This window comes from Anomaloglossus baeobatrachus, chromosome 5 (assembly GCF_048569485.1).
Source record: "Anomaloglossus baeobatrachus isolate aAnoBae1 chromosome 5, aAnoBae1.hap1, whole genome shotgun sequence".
NCBI classification, from domain to species: Eukaryota; Metazoa; Chordata; class Amphibia; order Anura; family Aromobatidae; genus Anomaloglossus; species Anomaloglossus baeobatrachus.
In genome coordinates, this window is record NC_134357.1 from 111384921 (window position 1) to 111405727 (window position 20807).

General features: G+C 48.5%; 1 protein-coding gene across 1 annotated transcript in view; it reads left to right on the forward strand.

The window, feature by feature from the left end:
- NOC3L (NOC3 like DNA replication regulator) overlaps nucleotides 1-20807 on the forward strand; it is a 196118-nt gene that overhangs the window by 115127 nt on the left and 60184 nt on the right. Inside the window, exon 14 of the mRNA XM_075348773.1 lies at nucleotides 11059-11131. Coding sequence (XP_075204888.1) covers nucleotides 11059-11131 — 73 coding nt within the window. The remainder of the gene's footprint in view (nucleotides 1-11058; nucleotides 11132-20807) is intronic.

Below are 20807 nucleotides of genomic sequence, written 5' to 3' on the forward strand. Positions count from 1 at the left end.
GACGCGAGTCTGTCAGGGTGGGGAGCAGTTTTTCTCCACCACAGGGCTCAGGGTACGTGGACTCAGCAGGAGTCCACCCTTCAGATCAATGTTCTGGAAATCAGAGCAGTGTATCTTGCCCTACTAGCCTTCCAGCAGTGGCTGGAAGGAAGGCAGATCCGAATTCAGTCGGACAACTCCACAGCGGTGGCATACATCAACCACCAAGGGGGGACACGCAGTCGGCAAGCCTTCCAGGAAGTCCGGCGGATTCTGATGTGGGTGGAAGCCACGGCCTCCACCATATCCGCAGTTCACATCCCCGGCGTAGAAAACTGGGAAGCAGGCTTCCTCAGTCGCCAGGGCATGGACGCAGGGGAATGGTCCCGTCACCCAGACGTGTTTCAGGAAATCTGTCGCCGATGGGGAAGGCCGGGGTCGACCTCATGGCGTCCCGGCACAACAACAAGGTCCCAACCTTCATGGCACGGTCTCGCGATCAAAGAGCGCTGGCGGCAGACGCCCTAGTGCAAGATTGGTCGCAGTTCCGGCTCCCTTATGTGTTTCCACCTCTGGCACTCTTGCCCAGAGTGCTACGCAAGATCAGATCCGATTGCAGCCGCGTCATACTCGTCGCCCCAGACTGGCCGAGGAGGGCGTGGTATCCGGATCTGTGGCAGCTCACGGTCGGCCAACCGTGGGCACTACCAGACCGACCAGACTTACTGTCCCAAGGGCCGTTTTTCCATCGGAATTCTGCGGCCCTGAACCTGACTGTATGGCCATTGAGTCCTGGATCCTAGCGTCTTCAGGATTATCCCAAGGGGTCGTTGCCACCATGAGACAGGCTGGGAAGCCCACGTCCGCTAAGATCTACCACAGAACGTGGAGGATATTCTTATCCTGGTGCTCTGCTCAGGGAGTGTCCCCCTGGCCATTTGCATTGCCTACCTTTCTTTCTTTCCTGCAATCTGGGTTAGAAAAAGGTTTGTCGCTCGGCTCCCTTAAAGGTCAGGTCTCGGCGCTATCCGTCTTTTTTCAGAGGCGTTTGGCACGCCTTCCTAAGGTGCGCACGTTCCTACAGGGGGTTTGCCATATCGTACCCCCGTACAAGCGGCCGTTAGATCCATGGGATCTGAACAGGGTACTAGTTGCCCTCCAGAAGCCGCCCTTCGAGCCTCAGAGAGGTTTCACTTTCTAGACTATCACAGAAAGTGGCTTTTCTGGTAGCGATCACATCTCTTCGGAGAGTGTCTGAGCTGGCAGCGCTATCATCCAAGGCTCCCTTCCTGGTCTTCCACCAGGACAAGGTAGTGCTGCGCCCCATTCAGGAGTTTCTCCCGAAGGTGGTATCCTCTTTTCATCTTAATCAGGATATCTCTTTGCCTTCGTTTTGTCCTCATGCAGTTCATCGGTATGAGAAGGATTTACATTTGTTGGATCTGGTGAGAGCACTCAGAATCTACATTTCCCGCACGGCGCCCTTGCACCGTTCGGATGCACTCTTTGTCCTTGTCGCTGGTAAGCGCAAAGGGTCGCAGGCTTCTAAGGCCACCCTGGCTCGATGGATCAAAGAACCAATTCTTGAAGCCTACCGTTCTGCTGGGCTTCCGGTTCCATCAGGGCTGAAGGCCCATTCTACCAGAGCCGTGGGTGCGTCCTGGGCATTGCGACACCAGGCTACGGCTCAACAGGTGTGCCAGGCAGCTACCTGGTCGAGTCTGCACACTTTCACCAAACATTATCAGGTGCATACCTATGCTTCGGCGGACGCCAGCCTAGGTAGAAGAGTCCTGCAGGCGGCAGTTGCCTCCCTATAGGGGAGGGCTGTCTTGCAGCTCTAGCATGAGGTATTCTTTACCCACCCAGGGACAGCTTTTGGACGTCCCAATCGTCTGGGTCTCCCAATGGAGCGCCGAAGAAGAAGGGAATTTTGTTACTTACCGTAAATTCCTTTTCTTCTAGCTCATATTGGGAGACCCAGCACCCGCCCTGTTGTCCTTCGGGATTTTTGGTTGTTTTTCGGGTACACATGTTGTTCATGTTGAACGGTTTTCAGTTCTCCGACGTTACTTCGGAGTGAATTTGTTTAAACCAGTTCTTGGCTTTCCTCCTTCTTGCTTTTGCACTAAAACTGGTGAGCCAGTGATCCCACTGGGGGTGTATAGCCAGAAGGGGAGGGGCCTTACACTTTTTAGTGTAATTGCTTTGTGTGGCCTCCGGAGGCAGTGCTATACACCCAATCGTCTGGGTCTCCCAATAGGAGCTAGAAGAAAAGGAATTTACGGTAAGTAACAAAATTCCCTTCTTTACCCACCCAGGGACTGCTTTTGGACGTCCCAATTGTCTGGGTCTCCCAATTAGGAGCGACAAAGAAGAAGGGAATTTTGTTTACTTACCGTAAATTCCTTTTCTTCTAGCTCCAATTGGGAGACCCAGCACCCGCCCTGTTTTTCTTATGAAATTTGTTTTTTTCGGGTGCACATGTTGTTCATGTTGAACAGTTCAGTTCTCCGAGGTTGTTTCTCGGGTTGAATTTGTATTTAAAACAGTTATTGGCTTTCCTCCTTCTTGCTTTTGCACTAAAACTGAGGAGCCCGTGATCCCACGGGGGGGTGTATAGCCAGAAGGGGAGGGGCCTTACACTTTTAAGTGTAGTATTTTGTGTGGCCTCCGGAGGCAGTAGCTATACACCCAATTGTCTGGGTCTCCCAATTGGAGCTAGAAGAAAAGGAATTTACGGTAAGTAAACAAAATTCCCTTCTTTTTTTATTATAAACAAGTATACAAGCATCTGAGGACATGTATATGCTTTTTTTTAACTCTTTATTAAAGGAGAAAAAGGACAAAAAAAACATACAAATGTACAATATGGCAATGATCCATCTGAGATGCTAATAGACAACATACTTTGTATAATATAAATTATTAAAAAATATATACACCGATGAACATTTATGAGGCAGAAATCCTACAATGAAGATTGACTCTGGTTACAAAGTAAATAACTTAAAGGGGTTTTACCCATGAACAAAATTAATTTTAATCATTAGATCTTATAACAATTTCTACAATTGGATGTGTTTTCTTTGTCGCTCCATTGGGAGACCCAGACAATTGGGGTGTATAGCTTCTGCCTCCGGAGGCCACACAAAGTATTACACTTTAAAAAGTGTAACCCCTCCCCTCTGCCTATACACCCTCCCGTGCATCACGGGCTCCTCAGTTTTATGCTTTGTGTGGAAGGAGGCACACATCCACTCATGCATTCTCATATTAGTTATATCGGTTGGAAGAAAAGAGGGGCCCCCGGCATGTTCCCTTCTCACCCCACTACGTCGGCGGTGCTGTTAAGTTTGAGGTACCCATTGCGGGTACAAAGGCCGGAGCCTCATGCTGTTTCCTTCACCATCCCTTAGCGGCTCTGGGAGAAGTGGGATACTGACCGGTCATCCATTTACTGGGACCGTGCTCCCTCCGCAGCCCCTGTGGGAATCTGCCGGACAGGAGTCTATTCATCCTCAGGGACCGGGCCCTGCATCTCTAAGGTACTCTGTGTCCCCATGGGGACTGTGCATGGAGAGCCTTCTTCCCGGACGCTGCAGCAGCTGCTGATTTGTGAGGACCGGCGGACTTCCGCGCCGACCGCGCCTGCTTGTCGGCCGCGGTCTTAAATTTAGTCCCCGGCTTAATCGCGGCCTAGTAGCAAAAATCCCGCCCCCGGGCCTTCCTGTCAGGGGTAAGGGCGGGACTGCCGACCTGATGTCGGATGTGAGGGCCGGAGCATCCTGTATGTTTCCTCCTCCCCCCTCACTGATCATTGTGGGGACCCCAGATTCCCGCACTTTCCTAGCGCCGCCCACGGCTCCACTCCTCCCCTGAGAGCTCCGGCAGCCATTTTTTTGGCATTTTGCCGGTGGAGGATTATCAGGGAAGAGCTCTGCAGCTCTGGGAGACCTAAGGCAGGGAATCTGGAGGACACACATTCCGCTTTTTAGCAGTCGGTAAGCCACACCGGTCACCCGGTGCTGGTCCCCCTAGGGTGCCGGAATAGATACGTATTCTATATATATATTTCTGTTCGGTCGGGCTATATACCCTTTCCCATATACCCTCAGTGATCACTCTCCTAGGAGACAACAGCATGTCGTCCACAAGGAGCAAAGGTGCTAAGGCACAGGGTTTTTTTGCGACCTGTACCTCTTGTGGGGCTATGTTACCTGCGGGTTCCACCTACCCTCACTGTGAGCAATGCTCGACCCCTGTTTCGCTTGCTCAGCCGGAGCCTCGGTCACTAGTGGGCCCCTCGGCTCAGGTAGACCCCCCTGCTCCCCCTGTCCAGGCGGCAGGGACAGAGTTTGCCGCTTTTGCTGAGAAACTCTGAGTCACTTTCACAAGGGCCCTAGGTCTCACGTGGAGGACTCCTGCCCGGACCACAGTCCCAGACCGGCTAAGCGGGCTCGCTGGGAATCTTCCCCGACTTCTTCACGCTGCTCGGGTTCCCAGCTTGAGGACTCTCTGGAGGACGAGGCGGACGTCGCAGCTCAGGGCTCTGACCCTGACGTTGCCCTCAATCTTGATACACCTGAAGGGGACGCCTTAGTAAATGATCTTATCTCGTCCATCAACCAGGTGTTAGATCTATCTCCCCCGCCTCCACCTGTAGAGGAGTCGGCTTCTCAGCAGGAGAAACACCAGTTTTGGTTCCCCAAACGTACACGGAGTGCGTTTTTCGATCACTCTAACTTCAGAGATGCTGTCCAGAAGCCCAGAGCGGTTCCGGACAAGTGCTTTACTAAGCGCCTTACTGACACACGTTACCCCTTCCCCTCTGACGTAGTTAAGGGTTGGGCTCAATGTCCCAAGGTGGATCCTCCAGTCTCTAGATTGGCGGCTAGATCTGTGGTATCGGTTGCAGATGGCTCATCGCTAAAAGATGCCACTGACAGGCAGATAGAGCTCCTGGGGAAATCCATTTATGAAGCCACGGGCGCGTCTTTTGCCCCGGCCTTTGCAGCCGTGTGGGCACTCCAAGCTATCTCAGCTTGTCTGGCTGAGATTAATGCGGTCACACGTAATTCTGCTCCGCAGGTTGCGTCTTTGACTTCTCAAGCGTCAGCTTTTTCTTCCTACGCCATGAACGCAGTCCTAGACTCTGCTAGCCGTACAGCGGTGGCATCCGCTAATTCTGTGGCAGTCCGCAGGGCCATGTGGCTGCGCGAATGGAAGGCAGACTCGGCCTCCAAGAGGTTTTAACCGGTTTGCCGTTTTCTGGCGACCGATTGGATGAGATTATTAAGGAATCCAAGGGAAAGGACTCCTTCTTACCCCAGTCCAAACCTAAGAGACCTCAGCAACGGAAAATACAATCGAGGTTTCGGTCTTTTCGTCCCTCCGCCAAGTCCCAATCCTCTTCGTCCGGCAGGCCGGAGAAGGGCCAGAGGAACTCCTATGCGTGGCGGTCTAAGTCACGCCCCCAAAAAGCCGCCGGTGGCACTGCCTCCAAGGCGGCCTCCTCATGACTCTCGGCATCCCCGAACCGCATCCTCGGTCGGTGGTAGGCTCTCCCGCTTTTGCGGCGCCTGGTGGCCACATGTTCAAGACCGATGGGTGAGAGACATTCTGTCTCACGGTTACAGGATAGAGTTCAGCTCTCGTCCTCCGACGCGTTTCTTCAGAACCTCTCCGCCCCCGCTCGGGCCGACGCACTTTTTCAGGCAGTGGACGCTCTGAAGACAGAAGGAGTTGTGATCCCCGTTCCCCCTCAGGAACATGGTCGCGGCTTTTACTCCAACTTGTTTGTGGTGCCAAAGAAGGACGGATCATTCTGTCCCGTTCTGGACCTCAAACTACTCAACAGACATGTGAGCACCAGACGGTTTCGGATGGAATCTCTCCGCTCGGTCATCGCCTCGATGTCACAAGGAGACTTCCTAGCATCGATCGACATCAAGGATGCTTATCTCCATGTGCCCATCGCACCCGAACATCAACGCTTCTTGCGTTTCGCCATCAGGGACGAACACCTTCAGTTCGTGGCATTGCCTTTCGGCCTGGCGACAGCCCCACGGGTGTTCACCAAAGTCATGGCATCCGTTGTGGCGGTCCTACACTCTCAGGGCCACTCGGTGATTCCCTACTTAGACGATCTGCTAGTCAGGGCACCTTCTCGGGTGGCGTGTCAACACAGCCTTACCGTCGCTCTGGCGACTCTCCAGCAGTTCGGGTGGATCATCAACTTCCCAAAATCCAAGTTGACACCGACCCAATCACTGACTTACCTCGGGATGGAGTTTCATACACAGTCAGCGGTAGTCAAGCTACCGCTGGACAAACAGCTTTCTCTGCAGGCAGGGGTGCAATCTCTTCTTCGGGGTCAGTCACACCCCTTGAGGCGCCTCATGCACTTCCTGGGGAAGATGGTGGCAGCGATGGAGGCAGTGCCGTTCGAGCAATTCCATCTGCGGCCACTCCAATGGGACATTCTCCGCAAATAGGACAGGAGGTCGACTTCCCTCGACAGGAACGTCTCTTTCCCTTGCAACCAAGACGTCTCTTCAGTGGTGGCTCCTTCCCAATTCTCTATCGCAAGGAAAATCCTTCCTACCCCCAACCTGGGCTGTGGTCACCACGGACGCGAGCCTGTCAGGGTGGGGAGCGGTTTTCCTCCACCACAGGGCTCAGGGAACCTGGACTCCGGTAGAGTCTTCCCTTCAGATCAATGTTCTGGAGATAAAGGCAGTGTATCTAGCCCTATTGGCTTTCCATCGGTGGCTGGAGGGCAGACAGATCCGTATACAGTCGGACAACGCCACTGCCGTCGCATACATCAACCACCAGGGCGGCACGTGCAGTCGTCATGCCTTCCAGGAAGTCAGGCGGATTCTGCAGTGGGTGGAAGCCACAGCCTCCACGATCTCCACAGTTCACATCCCGGGCGTAGAAAACTGGGAAGCAGATTTTCTCAGTCAGGGCATGGACGCGGGGGAATGGTCTCTTCACCCAGACGTGTTTCGAGAGATCTGTCGCCGCTGGGGAACGCCGGACGTCGATCTCATGGCGTCACGGCACAACAACAAAGTCCCGGCATTCATGGCCCGGTCTCAAGATCACAGAGCTCTGGCGGCGGACGCATTAGTTCAGGATTGGTCGCAGTTTTGACTGCCTTATGTATTTCCTCCTCTGGCGATGCTGCCCAGAGTGTTACGCAAGATCAGGTCCGACTGTCGTCGCGCCATTCTCGTCGCTCCAGATTGGCCGAGGCGGTCGTGGTACCCGGATCTGTGGCATCTCACGGTGGGTCAACCGTGGGCGCTTCCAGACCGCCCAGACTTGCTGTCACAAGGGCCGTTTTTCCATCTGAATTCTGTGACCCTCAACCTGACTGTGTGGCCATTGAGTCCTGGCTCCTAGCGTCTTCAGGGTTATCTCAGGATGTCATTGCCACTATGAGACAGGCCAGGAAACCAACGTCCGCCAAGATCTATTACAGGTCTTGGCGGATCTTCTTATCCTGGTGCTCTGATAATGGTTTTACTCCCTGGCCGTTTGCCTTACCCACTTTTCTTTCATTCCTTCAATCCGGAATGGACAAGGGTTTGTCACTCGGCTCTCTCAAGGGACAAGTATCGGCGCTCTCCGTATTTTTTCAAAAGCGCCTGGCCAGGCTTCCGCAGGTCCGCACGTTCCTGCAGGGAGTTTGCCACATAGTCCCACCTTACAAGCATCCGCTGGAACCCTGGGACCTTAACAGGGTGCTAACGGCTCTTCAGAAACCACCTTTCGAGCCGCTGCGGGATGTCTCTTTATCACGTCTTTCGCAGAAGGTGGCATTTCTAGTGGCAGTTACATCACTCCGAAGAGTGTCGGAGCTTGCAGCGCTGTCATGCAAAGCCCCCTTCCTGGTTTTTCACCAGGATAAGGTGGTTCTGCGTCCTGTCCAGGAATTTCTCCCTAAGGTGGTATCTCCTTTTCATCTCAATCAGGATATCTCCTTACCTTCATTTTGCCCTAATCCAATTCACCAATGTGAAAAGGATTTGCACTCATTAGATCTAGTGAGAGCACTCCGGTTCTACGTGTCTCGCACGGCGCCCCTGCGCCGTTCAGATGCGCTCTTTGTCCTTGTCGCTGGCCAGCGTAAGGGTTCGCAGGCTTCCAAGTCAACCTTGGCTCGGTGGATCAAGGAACCGATTCTTGAAACCTGCCGTTCTGGGCTTCCGCTTCCTTCAGGGCTGAAAGCCCATTCTACCAGAGCCGTGGGTGCGTCCTGGGCATTGCGGCACCGGGCTACGGCTCAGCAGGTGTCAGGCAGCTACCTGGTCTAGTCTGCACACTTTCACGAAACACTATCAGGTGCATACCTATGCTTCGGCAGACGCCAGTCTAGGTAGGCGAGTCCTTCAGGCGGCGGTTGCCCACCTGTAAGAGGGGGTCGTTTCGGCTCTTTTTATCGAGGTATTCTTTTACCCACCCAGGGACTGCTCTTGGACGTCCCAATTGTCTGGGTCTCCCAATGGAGCGACAAAGAAGGGAATTTTGTTTACTTACCGTAAATTCCTTTTCTTCTAGCTCCTATTGGGAGACCCAGCACCGGCCCGTTCCCTTCGGGCTGGTTGTTCTTTTGTGTACACATGTTGTTCATGTTGAATTGTTCTTTTGGTTCATGGTTTTCAGTTCTCCGAACATCCTTCGGATTGAATTTACCTTAGACCAATTTATAAGTTTCCTCCTTCCTGCTTTTGCACCAAAACTGAGGAGCCCGTGATGCACGGGAGGGTGTATTGGCAGAGGGGAGCGGTTACACTTTTAAAGTGTAATACTTTGTGTGGCCTCCAGAGGCAGAAGCTATACACCCCAATTGTCTGGGTCTCCCAATAGGAGCTAGAAGAAAAGGAATTTACGGTAAGTAAACAAAATTCCCTTCTTTATAAAGAAAAAAAAAAAAAGTTCCAATTACAAGATAATGTATTAAATGTGCCCCTGCTATGTACTGTGTAATGGCTGTGTCTGACCGTACGGGGACACATCTCCCGTGCAGGAGAGGAAGTAATGACATTACAGGATGAGGATCGCAAATAATTATTTCTTTGGGGTAGAATATTTTTTATAAAATAGGCAAGGAAATGTTTTACCTCCAAAAAGAATCAGCTGTCATCTTTTAGTGTAATGTATGTGTACTTTTTTTTTTTTTCTTTCTTTCTTTTTCTTTCTTTCTCCTTTCTTTCTTTCTTTCTTTTTCTTTCTTTCTTTCTTTTTCTTTCTTTCTTTCTTTCCTTCTTTTTCTTTCTTTCTTTCTTTCTTTCTTTCTTTCTTTCTTTCTTTCTCTTCTCTGCCCAGCAGATGTGGTATGATCAGACTATGTCCCTGCACGGTCAGACACAGCCATTAAACAGTACATAGCAGGGGTACATACATAAGATTATCTCAGCACAGGAACTTTTTTTTTAATGCCTCAAATTGTGGAAATTATGATTATTCCAAGAAGTATTGATCTTAAAATTAACTTTCTTCTTGCAAAAACCTTTTTTAAGCACTTTATTGTCTTATTACATACAACAAAGTTAAGATATTCAATCAGATTAGAATGAACAAAATAAGAAAACGATGTGCGTTACAGCATGAATGGTTATCCCGTCAAATCGAGGATGGAGCCCACCGGTTCATGAGAGGAACGCATGGTCAGAGACACACCACTGGCCCCAAACTTGTTAAAATTTCTCAGGGTTTTTTCTATGGATATAATTTCAATGTTTCATACTAACAGGATTTACAAGTCTTATCCGTGCTTGAAGTGTAGGTGACCGTCTTTCCTTGCACTTTAAAGCTATTTTTTTCTAAGCTAAAAATTGTGATTCCTTAAGGAAGATTTTTGGATAGTGGGACCACTCTTCCTCATCAGGTGTCCCAAATAGACAGGCTGGAGGATCTCTAGAAATTGGAGGATGCAGTATAGTAGATAGTCCAAAAATAATGGGACCCTATGCCAAAGGCGGGCTTTACATGCTGCGACATCGCTAGCATCGGCTAGCGATGTCGCGTGCGATAGCACCCGCCCCCGTCGGTGGCACGATATGTGGTGATCGCTGCCGTAGCGAACATTATCGCTACGGCAGCGCCACACGCACATACCTGTGCAGCAACATCGCTGTGATCGGTGAACCGCCTCCTTTCTAAGGGGGTGGTTTGTTCAGCGTCACAGGAGCGTCACTGAACCGCCACCCAATAGTAAAGGAGGGGAGGAGATGAGCGGCCGGAACATGCCACCCACCTCCTTCCTCCTTTTCCGGTGGACGCAGGTAAGGAGATGTTTGTCGTTCCAGCGGCGTCACACATAGCGATGTGTGCTGCCGCAGGAATGACAATCAACATTGTTACTGCAGCAGCAACGATAATTGGGAATAGGGGGGCATGTCACCGATGAGCGATTTTGAACGTTTTTCCGACGATTCAAAATCGCTCATAGGTGTCACGCCCAACGACATCGCTAAAGCTGCCAGATGTGCGTCATAAATTCCGTGACTCCAATGAGATCGCTTTAGCGATATTGTAGCGTGTAAAGCCACCCTTAGAAACTTGACATTTAGGACAACGTGGGGTTGCAGTCCTGCCCATTTTATGTAACCTTACAGGTGTGAGGTAACACTCGTGTATACAATATTATTGAATAAGCCTGTTATTTATTGCAGGGGATACAGACAAATGAGTCCATCAGATCTTCAGTGTATTCTCGTGAAAGAGAATAGTTTGGCTCAGTGTGTCTAGTATTAAAAGAGAAGCATTCGTTGATTTAATAAGATAAAGTCCCCTTGGTTCCAGAGAATGGATGATCCCAATTATAGGATATATAGATATTGATGGGAGGGTAGAAATTGCTCATTTAGAACATTATTTGGAGGAATTTGAGGACCAAAGGTGGAAAACTCTTTTCCAGGACACAGGAAAATTCTACTATTTCTACAATCGGACTGATTCTGTTCTTGTTTCTTCCTCTAATGAATGATGTCAGGGTTTTTATACTTTATATTATAGGAATATTGTTTGATAGTAAAACGGTGACACGGTTTGTGGTTCTTTCAGGTTTGCTCATCTGATAAACCTGGAATTTTTCGATGATCTCCTTGTGGTGCTCAATAAGCTCATTGAATCCGGTGTAAGTATTACTCCTTGTGTCTAATTACTTATTCTCACATAATATAAGGCCCTGTTCTCCTTACTTATGGTACTTAGTTGCTGTCTCACAAGGGACTCAGCAGCCAAAAAAATGAAACTTATGAGGCCATTATCAAATATTAGGCAAAAATTATTTTCATCTCCAAATGTGGCAGCAACAATAAATCTCTGGATCATCAGCCCCCCTCCATCAAATTTATAAATATATCATGTCTTTAAGAAAAGAATTGTGTCCATGCCATTGTGTTATACACGATGAAATGATCAGTAGACGTTCCATAGCAATATTAATTCCACTGCCCTTTACAGATGTGATCATCACTGTCCCCATTGGGGCTCACAATCTAAATCCCCTATCAGTCTGGAGTGTGGGAAGAAAATAGAGAACCCAGAAGACACACGCAAACACTGGGAGAACATACCAACTCCTTGCAGATGTTGTCCTCTGTGGGACTTTTACCCGGACTCTCAAGACCGCAGTGCTAACCACTGAGCCACCGTGCTACCCACGGTATTCATAACCTGATTAGATGCGCTGTCCTTTAAATGCCTACCTATTAAGAAGCCGTTCGGAGGGCAATTACTGGCCTGTTTACACGGAACCACAAACAATGATGGGGACATAATTGCTGATTTGATCATTCTCTTGCCCTACAGTGTCATGTTATTGGCAGCACATCATCTCTTTCCATAGGGAAATGTGCTGCCAGTAATGATGATGCATGTGTAATCATTGCACCAGTTTTGCTCTTTCGCTGGGTGGTTACCCGCCTATTTAGATGAGCTGATAATGGGGAACGAGTGTACCAATGTGTGATTATTGGCTGACCAGAGAGGTTCTTTATTCTTTACTGCAGTTTTTTTGTTCTTACATGGCTTTAATGGAGGGGCTAGAGGCCTTCCTCACTTTGCACCCGTCTGGCTGCAGGAGAAATGATGCTAGTCTCTGTATGTCGGATATACAGTTAGGTCCAGAAATATTTGGACAGTGACACAAGTTTTGTTATTTTAGCTGTTTACAAAAACATGTTCAGAAATACAATTATATATATAATATGGGCTGGAAGTGCACACTCCCAGCTGCAATATGAGAGTTTTCACATCCAAATCAGAGAAAGGGTTTAGGAATCATAGCTCTGTAATGCATAGCCTCCTCTTTTTCAAGGGACCAAAAGTAATTGGACAAGGGACTCTAAGGGCTGCAATTAACTCTGAAGGCGTCTCCCTCGTTAACCTGTAATCAATGAAGTAGTTAAAAGGTCTGGGGTTGATTACAGGGGTTTGTTTTTGCATTTGGAAGCTGTTGCTGTGACCAGACAACATGCGGTCTAAGGAACTCTCAATTGAGGTGAAGCAGAACATCCTGAGGCTGAAAAAAAGAAAAAATCCATCAGAGAGATAGCAGACATGCTTGGAGTAGCAAAATCAACAGTCGGGTACATTCTGAGAAAAAAAGGAATTGACTGGTGAGCTTGGGAACTCAAAAAGGCCTGGGCGTCCACGGATGACAACAGTGGTGGATGATCGCCGCATACTTTCTTTGGTGAAGAAGAACCCGTTCACAACATCAACTGAAGTCCAGAACACTCTCAGTGAAGTAGGTGTATCTGTCTCTAAGTCAACAGTAAAGAGAAGACTCCATGAAAGTAAATACAAAGGGTTCACATCTAGATGCAAACCATTCATCAATTCCAAAAATAGACAGGCCAGAGTTAAATTTGCTGAAAAACACCTCATGAAGCCAGCTCAGTTCTGGAAAAGTATTCTATGGACAGATGAGACCAAGATCAACCTGTACCAGAATGATGGGAAGAAAGAAGTTTGGAGAAGAAAGGGAACGGCACATGATCCAAGGCACACCACATCCTCTGTAAAACATGGTGGAGGCAACGTGATGGCATGGGCATGCATGGCTTTCAATCGCACTGGGTCACTTGTGTTTATTGATGACATAACAGCAGACAAGAGTAGCCGGATGAATTCTGAAGTGTACCGGGATATACTTTCAGCCCAGATTCAGCCAAATGCCGCACAGTTGATCGGACGGCGCTTCATAGTACAGATGGACAATGACCCCAAGCATACAGCCAAAGCTACCCAGGAGTTCATGAGTGCAAAAAAGTGGAACATTCTGCAATGGCCAAGTCAATCACCAGATCTTAACCCAATTGAGCATGCATTTCACTTGCTCAAATCCAGACTTAAGATGGAAAGACCCACAAACAAGCAAGACCTGAAGGCTGCGGCTGTAAAAGCCTGGCAAAGCATTAAGAAGGAGGAGGTGATGTCCATGGGTTCCAGACTTAAGGCAGTGATTGCCTCCAAAGGATTCGCAACAAAATATTGAAAATAAAAATATTTTTTTGGGGTTTGGTTTATTTGTCCAATTACTTTTGACCTCCTAAAATGTGGAGTGTTTGTAAAGAAATGTGTACAATTCCTACAATTTCTATCAGATATTTTTGTTCAAACCTTCAAATTAAACGTTACAATCTGCACTTGAATTCTGTTGTAGAGGTTTCATTTCAAATCCAATGTGGTGGCATGCAGAGCCCAACTCGCGAAAATTGTGTCACTGTCCAAATATTTCTGGACCTAACTGTATGTTCCTGTTTTTCCATGTTTACATTCCAGCCCGGCAGAGTTAGTGATCAGCCTGCAGTATGAACATGGTCACTATTGCACGGCTGACATTGTGCTTTTATGAGATGGAAATCTGCAGTATGTTCTGGTTGCAGAAAGTGTATTTTTCCTGGTAGATTTACCATCAGTAATATTTACACCACACCATACCCGTACATATATTTTGGATACTTAAAGGGAACCTGTCAGGGGCAATATGCACCCAGAACCACCAGCAGTTCTGAGTGCATATTGCTAATCCCTGCCTAATTGTCCCTGTATCTAGCAGCATACATCTGGAGATCTTTAGAAAGAGTATTTCTAAAGAACATACAGGACAGAGCAAACGTTTGGACACACCTTCTCATTCAAAGACTTTTCTTTATTTTCATGACCCTGAAAATTGTAGATTCACATTGAAGGCATCAAAACTATGAATTAACACGTGTGGAATGAAATACTTAACAAAAAAGTGTGAAACAACTGATATGTCTTATATTCTAGGTTCTTCAAAGTAGCCACCTTTTGCTTTGATTACTGCTTTGCACACTCTTGGTATTCTCTTGATGAGCTTCAAGAGGTAGTCCCATACCTGTCCGTTGCTGCAGCCACAGACACCGGGCACTGTGCATGATCAGAAGTCCCTGGCAATTTCGGTCATGCGCAAGAGACTTATCTGAAGCCAGGACGCGTACACCCGGCTTTATAGTGCGCACGACTGGAAGTGCGGTGACCTGATCATGTGCAGTGCCCTGCGTCTCAGGCTGCAGCAATAGACAGGTACTCGTGTCACCGCTGGTGATGACATTGGCAGTGGGCATTGAATAGCATGTTAGCGTGCCCCTGTGGGTGTGCTACCATGCTAAGAAGGGGCATGAATGCAGGAACTAACGCCCTTTTGACTAGCCCCTGCACTCATTAGCATATTATATAGTATTTTTAGGAATACTTTTCTAATGATCCCTTTATCTATGCTATTATAAGCTGGGACAGTTAGGCAGGGATTAGAAATATGCACCCAGAACTGCTCGTGGTTTCGGGTGCATATTGCACCTGACAGGTTCACTTTTAAGCAAACGTGGTTCAAGATAGGAGAGTGTCTTAAAGGGGTTGTTTTTCTCTGTCTTGTAGAAACAGCGCTGCATCAGTCTGGTCCTCATTTAAGTGCAATGCAAGGCACAAGCCATTACATCTTAATTTTCCAGTATATTTAATTTTCCAGAACAGATGAGATATCAGTCATGGTGCCCCCCCCTCATTAATGTGGTTAGGTTGTGCGGGGAGTAGTCGTCCTTTCCTTGATCATGGTGATTATGCGCTTGTTCTGCCATCCATAATCCTCCATGTTCGGCTCTGGCAGCTTCTATTGAGTTAATTTCCCCAGTTTAGATTTACTGATTTTCTTTAGTAATTGAGTTTCTCTGAATTGTGTTTTATTGCCGGGTTGTACTTATTTATTGGACAAGGTTAGTAATATGGAGGAGGCACTTTTCTGGTTTATGGATACTTGTTAGATCCCTTTTCCTAGCGGAGATGGAGACTGCAGATAGGATGAATCTGACACTGGGCCGAGCACCGCAGAGCTTTTATGGCATCTTCCTAAATGTTAGTTCTCAGCCGTTACTCTCACTTACCATCACTTAGCGTATCCAATTACTTTAAAGTCTGTTTAAAAAATGTTGGGATTTTCCTAAAGTATTGAGGTTTTTCTGTGGGTGAAGTAATGCAGCCCAAATTGGTGGGTTTTTTTTGGTGGCCTATTGGGTATTGAGACTGTGCCCTGACTAATCCCAAACAATGATTGTTTCTTGTCAGTCATTGTTCATAACCTGCAATGGTATTGCTTCTCTAAAATAGGAGTTATACAATGCTAATAATTGGCTTAAAGGTAATCTGTCACCCTTTTCCATTATTTATTTGTAATTATTAATTGTGGGATATAGGTGGCATAAAGGTGAAACTAGCCATACCTGTATGACTCCTGGATGAAGAGTCGTTTGGAAAAAATCCTTTTATATCTTCTATCTTCCTGGCTATGGGGCGTGCGCTGCCTGGAATATAAGCCGGCCTTCGGTCTTCATTATATAGGATTCCTCCTGCCCTGCTCTTCCCTGGTGGCCTTGTGACGTCAGGTGTGTGGCCAGAAATCCCCCGCCTGTGCATTCTTTCCTGCTGTCTTTCCCTGCACTGTTCTGCCCTTCTGTGTGCTCAGGCTTCAATTTTGCTGTGTGCAGGCGCCAGGGAATCACTGCTGCTTCACAGTGCAGGGGAGAGACGGCAGGCAGAATGCGCAGGCGCGGGATTTCAAGCACCGCACCTGACGTCACAGGGAGGAGGCGGAATTCTGTATAATGAAGGCCCGGAGGCGGCTCATCTTCAGGGCAGCAAACACCCCATAGCCTGAAAGATATAAAAGATTATTTTTGATAAACAACCTCTCATCCAGGAGACATACCTGTATGTTTAATTCACCTGTATGCCCATATTAATAAATTAAAAAAATACCACAAAAGGGTGAGATATCTAATATATAAAGCTGTGTGTGTGTGTGTATATATGTCCGCTAAAGGAATCCGCACCATCGCATTTACAATCACGAAATTTTGCACAGACGCCCCATGTGACTCAGGGAACGTCATAGACTATGTTATGACAGGAAAATTTAACCCCGCGCTTTACAGTTACTCTCTAAAAAAGTCTCCATTAAACTGAATGGAGGTGGGAGCTAGAGGCTATTAATAGCAACTGTCAGTGGTTGCTATAGGAGCAAAATAAACGGTTAGTATAAGAAGCTTATGTGTGAGGTAATATGATGTCGGTGGGGAGACGGATAGAGAGAGACAGAAAAAGACAGACACACAGACAGACAGAGACACAGAGAATTGGAGAGACACGGAGAAAGGGGGAGAGACAGACACTTACTAGTTACTATCCTGGGCAACGCCCGGGTACTTCAGCTAGTTTACTATGAAGATGTAATCAAAATTCACTTTAATACTTGATAGTAATATAGCTGACAGGCAGCTGTTCCTTTTTGCTAGAACTACACAAGGATGTAGGTTGTATAAACTAGTAAAATATAGTGATGAGTATAGAGCGACAGGTTCATTATGTACAGTAATTGCCCTTTTTACAGAAAAATGCTCCTCTCCACTGGTCACAATTCCTCTGCCTCCCTCACTGATCACTCTCTTAATTCACTAGTAAAATCATTCTTCAGAGACAAAAAAATTATCAGTTCACTGAGGCATCAGATTACAGCTTTTACCCCTCAAATTTTATGGAGAGGAGGAGAAGGGTGCAGACACACACAAGTTGTTTTTTTTTTTGTATATATTCTTCTATCTTTCCCACTGCTGGGTATAAAGGGGTTACCCTTTTTTAGAAAATGTTTGTCCTCTGCCCAGTTTTACTTTTTTTTTTTTTTTTTTAAAAAAAAAAAAAAAAAAGTGCTTTACTCGCCAGCCCCAGAGTCAGTGTGAAGCCACGCATTGTTCCCGGTGTCCAATATTGGCTGCAGGGCTGACAGCATGTCAACAGCGCGGCAGCTAATCAGTGGGCTTTGTCCTCCGAGCCACTGAACTCATTGATTGGCTGCTGAGCTGTTGTTTGTGGCCCTGACATCAAGTCAATACTGGACATCACAAGGGTCAATAAAGAACCCGGGAGCAAGATTTCCTGAAAGGTGACAATCTTTCACTACACTTTAGTGTGTTGCGGCATAATGATGCGGCTTCTGATGTGCTGTGGAGATTGGTGAGCTGGATCTCCTCTTCTGTGCGCTGTGTATGGAATTCATTATAGTAGCTAATCTCTGGCCAGTCTGAGCTCAAGGAAAGCAGACATTTACAGATGAAGCCCACAGAGCGTTAAAACCAACTGATAAATGCATATGTCATCTAACCAGAAAGTCCTCATGTATAGAGTTGAGCGGATCGGTCATAATCCGGGTCCTCCGGATCGGGTTGCCACCGAAGTCCGGATCCGATCCGGAATCCGCGGCCATATAAATCAATGGGGAGTGAGAACGAGAGAGAGTGAGAACGAGAGAGAGTGAGAACGAGAGAGAGTGAGAACGAGAGAGAGTGAGAACGAGAGAGAGTGAGAACGAGAGAGAGTGAGAACGAGAGAGAGTGAGAACGAGAGAGAGTGAGAACGAGAGAGAGTGAGAACGAGAGAGAGTGAGAACGAGAGAGAGTGAGAACGAGAGAGAGTGAGAACGAGAGAGAGTGAGAACGAGAGAGAGTGAGAACGAGAGGGAGTGAGAACGAGAGGGAGTGAGAACGAGAGGGAGTGAGAACGAGAGGGAGTGAGAACGAGAGGGAGTGAGAACGAGAGGGAGTGAGAACGAGAGGGAGTGAGAACGAGAGGGAGTGAGAACGAGAGGGAGTGAGAACGAGAGGGAGTGAGAACGAGAGGGAGTGAGAACGAGAGAGGGGGAGTGAGAACGAGAGAGGGGGAGTGAGAACGAGAGAGGGGGAGTGAGAACGAGAGAGGGGGAGTGAGAACGAGAGAGGGGGAGTGAGAACGAGAGAGGGGGAGTGAGAACGAGAGAGGGGGAGTGAGAACGAGAGAGGGGGAGTGAGAACGAGAGAGGGGGAGTGAGAACGAGAGAGGGGGAGTGAGAACGAGAGAGGGGGAGTGAGAACGAGAGGGGGAGTGAGAACGAGAACAAACACACACAGATCCGGATCGTGCACGTCGGATTCCGGGTACTGGTCGGACTCTGATCGGAACCTCGAACTGTGCGGATCCGGATTTTTCTGATCCGAGTCCGCTCAACACTACTCATGTATATACACACAACTTGTTCCATACAACAATATCAGTTTGTTTTACAAAGTTTTTCTATTTGCCTTATGTCTTAAAAACTGTACATATCAGAATCCCCAGTGGAGGGAATTTATCAAGTGACTCTTTGTTTTGATATGTGGGTTGTGCTATTCATAAAAGGAGGCATGAACTGCAAACTATTCTTTAGTATAAAAAACAGCAAATCATTTTAGGCCGCTTTCACACATCAGTTTTTTGCCGTCAGTCACAATCCGTTGGCTCGACAGATCAGTCGCAGACTGTGGAAAAACTGATGTGACAGATCCGTTGAAAAAACTGATCCGTCGCATCAGTTAAGCCCAACAGTGTTTTTACACTCCATCTGAGCATGCTCAGTTAAAAAAAAAAAAACTGGATCCGTCGCAGGATTCCGCATTTGACGGATTACGACGGATCCTGCGCCCATAGGCTTCCATTCTACCAAATGACGGACGGCAACGGATCCGTCACTGTCCGTTTTTTCGACTTACACAAAAAACGTTACTTTGTCCTTTGTCTCCGTCCAACGAACAAACAATTTTTCGCTGGATCCGTTGAATGAGAGATGAAACGTGAGGCTATCCATCGCTAATACAAGTTGATGACAAAAAAAAAACAGATCCAGAGGAATCGGTTGCCGGATCCATTTTTCTTTATCGTTCCTTTGGGAGACCGAGACCTTGGGTGTTTAGCTTCTGCCTCCGGAGGACACACAAAGTACTACACTTAAAAGTGTAGCTCCTCCCTCTGAGCTTATACACCCCCTGGTGAGCCAGTCCCAGCCAGTTTATCGCTTTGTGTTCAGGAGGCATACATCCACACATGCATTCTCATGATTTTTTTCTTTGGAAGAGATTGAAGAAGTGCGGGTCCACGTCTGGACCCCCGGCATGTCCCTTCTCACCCCACTGTGTCGGCGGTGTTGTAAGGTTGATTTCCAAGGCTGGAGCCTTACATGCCGTGCTCCTTCACCATCCCTCCTGGGCTCTGGCTTGAAGTGGGAGCCAGCACGGTCTCCATGCCTGGCAGGAGACCGGTCTCCATCCACAGCCCCTTGAGGATTCTGCTGGACCGGAGCACTCATCCCCAGGGACCTGGCCCTGCGTCTCAGCAGCTAAGTACCTGAGACGTTTATGTGTTGGGGGTCCCTGTTCTTTATTGTATTGGGAGAGTATGCTGAATGTATTTGTTTTGGCATTTCCGGCGGGTTCTGTAGCTTTCGCCCGAGAACCGCGCCGATTGTGCCTGCCCGTCGGCCTCGCCGCTTAAATTTAGGCCCCGGCTTTGCCGGAGGCCTAGTTTCTGTTAACTACCCTTGCATGTCACTCATGCAGAGGGACAGGCACGGCTCCTCCCGGCGGCCATCCTGCACAGGGGAGGGACACTCCCCACTGCTGGGGCGTGTCTCCTCCCCTGCAGGTCTCTATGGCCCTCCAGTTCCCGCTCTCCTACAGGAACGCCCTCAAGTCCCACCCCCTCTCTTCGCTCCGGCGGCCATTTTCTCAGGCAGAGTTCACTCTGCGCTGGGCCTTTCTGCACTCTGCATCCCTGCTGAGGTGCTGTGCATTGGGGGTCCGGGCTTCGGGATCTGGAGGGCACACAACACCGCTTCCAGCGGTCTGGTAAGCCACAGCCGGTCTCTGGTTGTGGACCTCTGTATATTCTCCCTGGGGTTCATTCTCTTGCAGAGCCCCCACTCCAGCAGCATGTCTCACACGAGGAGCAAGGCTCCAAAGCTTTATACTGTATGCGCTGCATGTAAGCTCCTGCTGCCTGAGCCGAGCACCTATCCACATTGTGATGTCTGCTCTAACTTGGCGGTGCCACACCCTGGAGTCTCACCCCCAGTGGTCTCTCCGGCTGCCTCTGCACCTGTGGCTGAACCCCCGGCCTGGGTAGAGTCCTTCTCTAGGTCTATATCCCAGTCATTTGCTGAGTCCATGGGACTTTTGTCCAGGACTTTTATGAATATGCATCAACCCTCCTCACAGGGTGCCTCTAATGCTCTTGCTAAGGGTCCTTTAGGATCCCTATCCTCTGACCTCCGTCCATCGGAGCTCACAGAGGATTCATCATCAGGTCCCAGACCCCTTCCTCCTAAGAGAAGGCGCAGGGTTTCCTCCCCCTCCTCATCCCGCGGCTCTGATTCAAGAGCTGACTCGCAAGATGAGGAGGATGCCCTTACGGGGGGCTCGGAGGCTAACTCCATGTACCCCATCGAT